The sequence below is a fragment of the Strongylocentrotus purpuratus genome, unplaced genomic scaffold (assembly GCF_000002235.5).
Source record: "Strongylocentrotus purpuratus isolate Spur 01 unplaced genomic scaffold, Spur_5.0 spur5_contig_25, whole genome shotgun sequence".
In the NCBI taxonomy this organism is placed as follows: Eukaryota; Metazoa; Echinodermata; class Echinoidea; order Camarodonta; family Strongylocentrotidae; genus Strongylocentrotus; species Strongylocentrotus purpuratus.
The window spans coordinates 92,316-103,406 of record NW_022144897.1 but is presented as its reverse complement, the minus strand read 5'-3'; the positions used below and the strand labels follow the sequence as shown (position 1 = coordinate 103,406).

Sequence of the window (11,091 nt, the reverse complement as noted above, 5' to 3'; positions counted from 1 at the left end):
ACACGCGTAAGATACTTAATTTTTCAGATTCGGGGAGCGGGACCGCCGATTACATCACTAAAATGTGATATTTTAGGATATATTTTCCATTGCAAATGTGGTTCTTCAGTGACTCTGGCATGGTATGGTATGTGTGGGATATATGATATGCTGTTATGCGATGTATTTTAAAGGGATTTTACCATGCATCCAACGGATCGGTCGAAAACTGGTGATGGTCGATTACCCCTCCTTTACTCTATTCTTAATCATTTGATTTGGCTTTTTGAGCCATTCACCCCTTGAGCATGCCATACAATCTCAAAGTAACAGTTTGCAAACTAAAAATATTGTTTGATAGTAAGTTCATACCTCCCAGACACACGTGAGCCTTTTGCAAAGCAGCTGCAAGTTGTGGGCCACTAATGACGCGGATCTTCACATGTGGGACCAGGGCCAAAAATAGGGCTGTCCAAACACTTATTCAGGGAAAGCTTCCTCGATCTCTGAATTAGCTGTTAGTTCTTCTGGCACCTCTCCAGCATTCGAACACCTTCCTCTGTTGCTGCCGCAGGATCAAAATAACTCAACGTTGAAACGGATGTTCATTTTCTGGTGACGAATGTCTTTATTTGACTTAACGATTGTCAAAACAAAGTAACAGTGATGAACAGTGCCGTGAAAACTGTGAACATAAAAAGTATAAAATAGCACAGAATAATAAATACCGCGCGAAAGATACAAATATATGTACACAAGTAAATATACAGATTACTTGTCAATTTAAAGAGTTGATTAACCAGATAGATGTTTATTTATTTATTTATTTATTATTTATTCATGTTTTATTTATTACAATTGGTAAAACAGTGGAGGGTAGTCCGATTCAGTTAAAAGAAACTGCTTCTTAACGAGAGTTGTTCATACAGATATGATTTGTCAGAATGAGTATAAAAAGGGTTCATGATAAAACATTTATGATATGAGCTACAAGTCTCTTACGAGAAATTTGATAAACATGCATTAAGAGCATACTAGTTAAGACTATGAATATAAAAGCAAGTTTTATATGCTACTGATTTACAGAGAATTCTTATTCATGAATAATTACTCAAACATGAAATATTCAAATGGCTTTCCATAATTTAGCGTTAGATGTAAACAATCTCACGTGTGTGGAAAACTAGCTCACTGAACGCTACTAATCACAACATGAAAAAACACTTATAATGTATCAAAATTACAAACTGATAGATCATGTAAGTAATATGAAATTGTTCTAAATACATTTCTGCCATAACATACCTCGTTGGCAGGACTTTTCCATCCTTGGGCAGCAAAATATACCTTGAAACTTTGGCGTTTCTTGAAGACCCCACAAAACACGTATTGCTTGGGCCAGGTCGTAATTCAGAAAAGCCAAGGGTCAACGCGTTCACCGAACTTATCGGCACACGGATATCAAATAATTTGTCCAACTGGAATTTTACTTAAAACGACCAACGATTTAGTTTTGACAGAATTTACTAATGTTATTCGCATTTCAATGAACATTACTTTACATTTCAGTACATAATTAATGATAATAACTTATTTCTTATGCTTGAATGTATGGAACTATTTTCTCGTGCGTACTAAAAATGTGTTTGTAGGCCTTTTATTGACATTGACCCGCGCTAGGCATGCGCTGTAAATCTTTCTTAAGTAACAAAGAGAAATTACTTAAAGGGCGATGCACATGTAAAATAGGTGGTGCTATGAACAAAAATTAAAAATACTAATGACAAATTCTGGCGGCAGCCACACTCCCACCCAAATCATCTAACTGATTTTTCAAACAACAAAACTATCTATTTGAAACAAAACAAGGAATTGACCGACTTGCAAAATTTATAAATACAAATGGTCTTCCCCAAATTGAGAAAATATTTCTTAGAATGTCAGGGCAGGATGAAAGTCCAGGTTAGTCAAAGCCATTTGTCTGGGTAAAAGTGAATGTCAGCTATTAAAGTCAAGCTTAGTCTTCAATCGCCTTGTCGGTGCTGCGGATCAAAACTACCAGTTTGTGTACTGGCCTTTCAAGAGTTGTCCTCTTATTTACTGGCTTACCTTTTTTGTCCAAGTCTGGGGTCGCCATGAGAAGTCGCACCTTCCGGACTAGACCATCATCACTGGACATTGTTTCCATGACTCTCGCAACTCTCCAATCTGTCCGACAAATGGCTTCATCTTTCAAGAGTACTATGTCGTCTACGTGCACATTGGTCTTCTTTTCAGTCCAAGTTTTTCTTGGTTGAAGCGTGTGCAGGTACTCCTTCTGCCATCGTGTCCAGAACAACTGTGTCAAGTATTGGACTCGACGCCATCTTTTGCGGAGATAGATGTCCTCCCTTTCAAAGCTTCCAGGTGGAGGCAGTATAAGACCGGATTTCATGGTCAGAACATGATTGGGAGTCAACGGAAGAGGACCATCAGGACTTTCCAGGTTATCCACACTCAATGGACGGCTGTTTACGATAGCCATGGCCTCATAGAGAAATGTCCGTAGAGAGGAGACATTCAACTGCGTTCCGCACTGTTCCAATAATCCATTGAGAACATTGCGCACATTTCTGATTTGTCTCTCCCATACACCTCCCATATGGCTAGAGGAAGGAGGATTCATTTTGAACTCACAGTTCTGCTCCAGAAGATTGCGGGCGACATGGTCCGCATCCATCTCACGGAGAGCTTGTTTCAGTTCATGCTTGGCTCCAACAAAATTGGAGCCCTGGTCACACTGAATCCGCCTTACGTTTCCTCGAATAGCAATGAAACATCTCAGTCCGTTGATGAATGCATCGGATGACATGTCATCCAATACTTCCACATGAATGGCTCTCATTGCCATGCATGTCAGGATGAGGCCATAGCGCTTGAGCTCTTTGCGCCCTTCTTTGATTACAAATGGACCAAAACAGTCCAGACCGCAATAAGTGAAAGGGGGCGATGGCTCAAGTCGTTCACATGGAAGGTCAGCCATCTTCTGTCCACCCAACTTGCCTCTTAGTCTAATGCAATGGGTGCATGTGCCGATCAGAGATGAGACAATGCTTCTGCAACCGATGATCCAGTATCCACTTGATCTGATTGCGTTGATGGTCATATTTCTACCTTGGTGAGAAATCTTCGCATGATAGTGAAGTGCGACAAGCATGGAAAGTCTACTACCCTTCGGAAGGATAATAGGGTGCTTAACTCCATACACCATTTCAGACCTCTTCATGCGTCCTCCCACCCGTAGGAGGTCTTGTTTGTCAAGAAATGGATCTAATTGACTCAGGCGGCTAGATTTTGACACAGCATGTTTGTCAGATTTGATTTGCTGTCTTTCATCACAGAAGGCTTCTTTCTGGACAGCATGCAGGAGATTTCTCTCAGCGACTCTTTTGATCTCAACATCATCTATGTCATGTCCCTTGCGCCTGTAACAACACCTCACTAGTACAGCTACCGCTCTAATAGCGCTGTCCAACATGGCGAAGCGGTTCAACCTATCTTCAAATGACGTAAAGGTTGAAATCTTGGTCTTTGACATTACTGTATGTACTGTCGAAGACTTCACTTCAACGTCGTCAGGAGAAACCTCTAGTGTGACATCTTGCTTAGCAACTTCACTTTCCCAAAGGAAGTCTGGTCCTCCTAACCAGTTTGACGAAAGAAGTTCCTCTGTTGTCAGTCCACGTGATGCGTAGTCAGCTGGATTATCACCGCTAGTAACATAATTCCACTGACTACAACTTGTGGTTCTCAGAATACAATCCACTCTGTTCGCAACGAACATGTGGAAGCGCTTAGACTGGTTGTACAGGTAACCCAGAACAACCTTGGAGTCGGTCCAGAAGATATTCTTGACTGAGCTGTAGTCTAGCTCCTTATTCAGTATTTTTGCAACCTTGGCAGATAAGGTTGCTGCCTGAAGCTCCAGTCTGGGGACGGTAGACTGCTTGAGCGGTGCTACTCTCGCCTTTGCCATGGCAAGAGAGCAGTGGACTTGTCCCCTTTGATTTCGTAATCTGACATATGAACATTGTCCATATCCAGATAATGAGGCATCTGAGAAGTGGTGCAATTCCACTTCCTCAGCCTCTCCGAAATCTTTGGGCTGGAAGCAGCGAGGAATCTTTGCAGTTTCTAGCTTCAGGATCTCCTGTCTCCATATTTCCCATCTTGTCCGAAGATAGTCAGGAACGGGATGATCCCAATCCATCTTTTGTTCGCACATTTCCTGCAGAATCATTCTGCCAGCAAGGACAACTGGTGCAATGAGACCAAGGGGATCATATACAGACGCAACTGTAGCTAGAATACCTCGTCGAGTGAGGGGTTGATCCTTCAGAGTAAGTCGGAAGCAGAACTCATCAGAACTGACGCACCACTGAAGCCCAAGAGCTCTTTCGATTGGTGAGGTTTGTTCACCTAGCTGAACACTTGCATTCGTGACAGTGGCACGTTCCGATTTTGGAATGGTGCTGGTTACGTCCTTGCTATTGCACACAAATTTGTGCAGACGTAGATTGCCTTTAGCACACATTTGAGTTGCGTCCTTGATTAGCACAGCTGCTTCCTGTTCAGAAGACATGCTTTTTAGGCCATCATCGACATAAAAGTTCCTCTTGAGGAAGTTGGCTGCACGGTCACCGAGTTTCTTGTGGTCCTCCGCAATCTGTTTTAAGCCAAAGTTGGCACAGCCCGGAGATGAGGTTGCCCCAAAGAGGTGGACCTTCATCCTATGATCTACTGGGGTCTTGGAGAGATCCCCATCCTCCCACCACAAGAAACGCAGATAGTTTTGATGTGGATCTGCAACCTTAAACTGGTGGTACATCTTCTCCACATCGCACATGAATGCCACAGGACCTTGGCGAAATCTCAACAGGACACCGATGAGAGGATTAATCAAGTCAGGGCCTTGCAGGAGATGGTCATTGAGGCTTGTCCCAAGATACCTGGCGCTACAATCGAATACAACCCTGACCTTGCCAGGCTTCTTAGGGTGATATACCCCATGGTGAGGAATATACCACAAGCCTTTGTCACTACTATCACCGACCATCTCTGCATCACCGCGTGCCAAGATCTCCTTCATGAATACCTTGTAGTGACTGTGATATTCAGGTTTCTTCAGGAACTGTTTCTTGAGACCTGCTAATCGACCCAAAGCAGCCTGTCGATTGTTCGGAAGAGATGGCGGTCCTTTCTTGAATGGAAGAGGCATCTCATAGAACCCATCCTCTCTCTGGCGTAAACCTTCGGTGACAACTTGAATGAATTTTTTGTCATTTTGTGACATTGCATCAGCTTGTTCAGCTTCTTGGAAGTCCCTTTCCATGAGCTGAAGGAAATCCGATGCAGTCGCTTCCTTTAAGGGAGACTGGTAAGCGAATGTCACCTTCTTGATATCGATCGGGGCCTCTACCTTCATGCTGACTGTCCTGTATGTGTGGCCAAACGAATCGAAGCTGTTGGACAAGTCAGACTGACCTCCAACAATACTCCAACCAAGGTCTGTTTGGACAGCATACGGCTCACCATTTTGGCCTCGGACTGACGTCAGAGGAGCAAGGGCCTGTGCACAATTGTAGCCAATCAGAAGACCGACAGGACAGTCTTGTTTTGGCGCTATCATATCCTGCACACACACGAGATGAGGCCACTTGGAGGCAGTTTCTGGAGTCGGGATATGACTGTCGTCCAGAGGGATAGACTGCCTAGTAAATGTGGAGGGTAGACGAATTTTCTCCGAGGAATAAAAACCTCTGACACGAAGATTGTCATACTTGAAGGTTGAGATCGATATCTCATCTGTCAAAGTTGTCAACGACAATGTGGCAGGCTGGGATTGTACATCCAGGTCTTGGCCGACATCTTCGGAAAGGAAGGTGGTGTTTGACATGGAGTCTAGTAGTGCATACACTAGAACCTCCTTGTCAGGCCTCTCTGTACTAGAAAGGTACACAGGCACAATCATTGATGTAAGGTCACTACGTTCATCGCCTTGTACTTTGTGCGTTACAGCTTGAGGATTTGAGGTCGATGCGGTTTGAGCTTCCTTCGGTTGGCTTGATGCCAAGTTGGCCTTGTTCGAATCTCTTTGGTCCTCATGAAGGCAGCTTGGATGCCTTTTACTGCACTTCTTGCAGACCAGTCTGCTTTGGCAATATTTAGACATATGGCCTTTTTCAAGACAGCCATAGCAAAGTCTTTCATTTTTGATGAAATCCTTTCTCTGGGACATGTCTTTCCGAAGGAATTCCCGACAGTCATTCAGGGAATGATTTTGTCTCTTGCACAACAGACATTGCTTCTGTGAAGTTGAGCCAGACGTAGAGAGGGTTACCCGTTTTGAGACTGCGGTTTCCTGTTTTCTCTCTCTAGTCTTGCCAACATCCACAGTGAGCAGAGGATCATTAGCAATGTCTGCTTCGTTCCCAATGAAAGAAACGAAGTCAGCAAACCTAGGATAACAAAGTCGCTCCCTTTTTGTCTGTGCCACCGAGCGATTCCATCTATGGACGATATGATCTGGTAGTCGAGCAACCATTCGGTTGATCTCTCGTATATCATCCAGAATGTTGAGATCGACAATCTCAGCCTTGGCTACCAGACACTGTTGAAGGAAGTCTGCAAACCGCTGCAGCCCATTGTGATCCTTGCTGGTTATCTTGGGCCACACATCCAACTTTGTCCGAAAGGCTTCAGCAATAGCAAATGGATTGCCAAACCTCTTTTGAAGGGTGCTCTTTGCTTGCTCAAATGCATTTTCTGACCTCAGGAGAAAGTAGCCACTGACTGCCTCCTTTGCTGGACCACCAAGATACCTTCGAAGGTAGTGAATTTTTTCACCAGGAGGGATGCCTCTTCGCTCTACCAGAGTAGTGAAAGCCGACACCCAATCTGGATATTGGAGTGGGTCTCCAGTGAATATTGGCGGCTCCGGAACAGGTAGACGACTCTGAGCCAAGGCATCAGCGAGATCTAAAACTGGTGATCTTGGCTGGAACATCGGAGCTTGGGGATCAAGCACTACTTGCGCTTGCTGTGACACGATGGAGGCTGGTTCATCAATCAATTTGCTTTCTAACTTGGGAGATGCCCTTGGGATCACATCAGTTGGATTTGGCTGATCTTCGATCTTTTTGACAACAGTTTTACCTCCACGCGAGGATGAAGAAGAGACTGTGCTGGTTCCATCTTCTTCATCGTAGACTCTCATAATTGCTTCTTGTGCCTTAAGCTTGCCTTGTAGTCTTTCCTCTTCTAGTTGTCTTTTCAGCTCGGACATTTTGAAAACTACTTGCTTCCTCCTCATTTCTTCCTCAAGTTCCATTCTTTCGAGCTCCTTTTCCCGTTCATTTTGAAGCTTCTGGGCTGTAAGCTCTTCTTGTAATGCAGCGGCTTCTGCTGCGACTGCAACTCGTCGTGACGATCTGGAAGATGTCCTCGAGAGTCGTGATTGTGTTGAGTGCGCCAACCGAATTGATGGTTGTCTAGAAGAAGACAAGTTGGATACCTTATCAATATCCGATAAGATATTACGAACAGAAATAGAAGATTCATCCATTGCCTCAATAACCTCATCATCAATGGAGTCTTCATTGAGCCTTTTTAGCTCAACAAATATCTCCTTCAAAGAATTGAGCCTAGCAGTAATGTCAAGCTTATTCACTGCTAAGCTATCACCATCAATGTTTTGAGACAATAAGCTATTTCGAGTAGATTGTATGATCGAATGCAAATCTATATGTTCAACAAAAAACTTACCTTGAAGGTCGTCTTCTTTATTCTGCAATGCTTTCTCTGTCAATTTGACAGGACGAGTGGAGCGGCGAAGTGTTTCAGGAGGTAAGTTAGTCGAGTCAGTAGTCAAGTTATTTTCAGTTGGTTGTTGCCCTTCCATATTGAACGATATATTTTTGAGGTAAATAAACCAACGAGAAAATCAGTATTTGAGATCAAATTTAAATAATCTTGACCGAAATTTGAAGTTTGAATTTGAATCAAAGTTTGGAAGTGAAATAGAAATGGGCGTGTGGGAGTGGGCTGGTAACAGCAAATGGCAGTAGCTGATAACAAATAGCAAAGATAACTGCTTTAACCCAAATCTCAATTCGGGCACGATAAAAACACAGCGCTACGCAGGACATACAATTCGATACATTCAAGCTTTGAAATAATAAAAATATCAAACGTAGCATAGAATTAATGATATTATCATGAATCCAAATCAATTCCAATATCAACAAGGTAACCCGATTTCTAATCAATTTCAAATTATTATGACCTTTTGTTCCCTTGTTCTTAAAGGAAAACACTATCGGTAATCAGTTTCTTTTTAGTTTAGAAATTTTTTCAATCTTAATAAAAAAAATATCCTTTCAAATGAACTTGATCATGTTATTTTGTCTCAAAATCATCTATAAGTGCACACACAAGGTTATTCTTGATGAGATGTTACATACACATAACAAATTCTGTAAACTTATCTCCACTCGTTAGATAAGTATTTTAAGAAAATTATAATCTTAGCTGAAAATTTAAATCCCAAACATCATAAGGGAATCAAGTCTTATGTTGTTTTAAATTACGTTATCCAAACAAATCAGAATAAATAGCTGTTACAATTCTGGGATACGAACCAAGACTCTGTTAGAGATCTTAAAGGTTTTAAATCTGAAATTCTCTCGAGAAGTTGATATGCAAGCCTAAATCAATCTTTAGCTTGTTTATTGCTTAAGTTTCCAAACGAGAAATTTCAATCGCATATAAATGTTCTAGTGTTCTTTCTTTGATTTCAATCTTCAATTATTTTGATGAAAATGAACCTGACATCCTTGAGCGATGATCAACCTCCAAGCCGTTTGATTGCCCGTGTCTTGCCGAGTTCCTCGTCAGCTTCCTTAGTGGCCAGGTGAGGACGAATGCAGTTCCAGACATCACATCAAATATTTGGCTTGAGTAGTTGATCCAATTATGGATTTCTCAGGTGTCATGTCCATTCGAGTTTTCACTGTTGCTGCCGCAGGATCAAAATAACTCAACGTTGAAACGGATGTTCATTTTCTGGTGACGAATGTCTTTATTTGACTTAACGATTGTCAAAACAAAGTAACAGTGATGAACAGTGCCGTGAAAACTGTGAACATAAAAAGTATAAAATAGCACAGAATAATAAATACCGCGCGAAAGATACAAATATATGTACACAAGTAAATATACAGATTACTTGTCAATTTAAAGAGTTGATTAACCAGATAGATGTTCTTAACGAGAGTTGTTCATACAGATATGATTTGTCAGAATGAGTATAAAAAGGGTTCATGATAAAACATTTATGATATGAGCTACAAGTCTCTTACGAGAAATTTGATAAACATGCATTAAGAGCATACTAGTTAAGACTATGAATATAAAAGCAAGTTTTATATGCTACTGATTTACAGAGAATTCTTATTCATGAATAATTACTCAAACATGAAATATTCAAATGGCTTTCCATAATTTAGCGTTAGATGTAAACAATCTCACGTGTGTGGAAAACTAGCTCACTGAACGCTACTAATCACAACATGAAAAAACACTTATAATGTATCAAAATTACAAACTGATAGATCATGTAAGTAATATGAAATTGTTCTAAATACATTTCTGCCATAACATACCTCGTTGGCAGGACTTTTCCATCCTTGGGCAGCAAAATATACCTTGAAACTTTGGCGTTTCTTGAAGACCCCACAAAACACGTATTGCTTGGGCCAGGTCGTAATTCAGAAAAGCCAAGGGTCAACGCGTTCACCGAACTTATCGGCACACGGATATCAAATAATTTGTCCAACTGGAATTTTACTTAAAACGACCAACGATTTAGTTTTGACAGAATTTACTAATGTTATTCGCATTTCAATGAACATTACTTTACATTTCAGTACATAATTAATGATAATAACTTATTTCTTATGCTTGAATGTATGGAACTATTTTCTCGTGCGTACTAAAAATGTGTTTGTAGGCCTTTTATTGACATTGACCCGCGCTAGGCATGCGCTGTAAATCTTTCTTAAGTAACAAAGAGAAATTACTTAAAGGGCGATGCACATGTAAAATAGGTGGTGCTATGAACAAAAATTAAAAATACTAATGACAAATTCTGGCGGCAGCCACATCCTCTTCCTCACATATTTTGGAGTTTTGCGAAGCATTTTCAGTGAGTAGAAATTAGAGACCAACCGCTAGAAGAGTTATTCTAATCTTGGGCACAAGGTGGCAGCAAACAGCCCTTGTTATCTACTTTCTGCTGATATACATTACTTGTTACAATTTGGTTTGGAATTTTTTTATTTAATGATTTTTTTAATTGATTGAGACTAATTGAGTGCAAACAGAGGCAGCGGAGCGACTTCCAAAGTGGGGGGGGGGGGGGGGGGGGCCGGGGGGGGGGGGGGGCACCAACAAAAAAGGGCACTTTCTGGAGAAAATAAATAGGGCACCTAAAAGTTAGACTACAAAGGGAAATCTCAAAGCGAAAATATATATTTAAAAAAAAAACACTTGTATATACCCCCTATATTGTGATAACATTATCAGGGATGATTTCAATATTTGTTTAATCTTTATAAATAAGATTTGTGAGGTCGCAGTGCGAAAAATTACATCAATTATAAAGAAGAAAAACCCAATCCTGATGGGTTTATCATCATCTGTAAGGCGTCGAGGGGGGTATCTGGGGTCCATTTTACAGCGCCCAAATCTCCCCTCCCGCCCGCCCCCTGGCGCCGCCGGGCGGTCGAGCGGACGGAGGGCGTCTTAATCCAGCTGCTCGACCACGTCCCAGCGCGGTGCGACGTCCCGGTCGTCGTCGACGTCGTCGATGCGTCCCCACGTCCTACTTAGCCGTCACGAATTTCATGCTTTAGCATGAAGTGAAAATGGCCGAGCGGTCTGAGGCGCCGGTTGTGTTCGATAAGATTCACCGGCAGCTTTTGCACTTTTTGCACGCACGGGTTCGATCCCGCCTCCGTCACAAGTTTTTTTTTCTTCCCTGTGTTTGTTTTATATATTTTAGATTTTGTAATC

General features: G+C 41.8%; 1 protein-coding gene across 2 annotated transcripts; it reads right to left on the bottom strand.

Annotated features, from left to right (window-relative positions):
• Nucleotides 1-583: 583 nt before the first annotated feature.
• On the bottom strand, nt 584-10,212 carry LOC100892607. 2 transcript variants are annotated; one of them, XR_004063532.1, is made up of 3 exons: nt 9,681-10,212; nt 1,285-9,154; nt 584-664 (listed from the first exon to the last, which is right to left on the bottom strand). XR_004063532.1 is itself a non-coding variant. In XM_030981973.1 (2 exons), the coding sequence occupies exon 2, from the start codon at nt 7,916-7,918 to the stop codon at nt 1,997-1,999; it is 5,922 nt and encodes a 1,973-aa protein (XP_030837833.1). In that variant the 5' UTR covers nt 7,919-9,154; nt 9,681-10,212; the 3' UTR covers nt 889-1,996. The 2 variants fall into 2 exon arrangements, 1 of the variants encoding a protein (XP_030837833.1); XM_030981973.1 differs by lacking the exon at nt 584-664 and having other exon boundaries at nt 889-9,154.
• Between the last annotated feature and the right edge of the window lie 879 nt (nt 10,213-11,091).

Coding starts and splice junctions, on each gene's coding strand:
- LOC100892607 (XM_030981973.1), bottom strand. CDS start 7,918: ATGGAAGGGCAACAACCAACTGAAAATAACTTGACTACTGACTCGACT.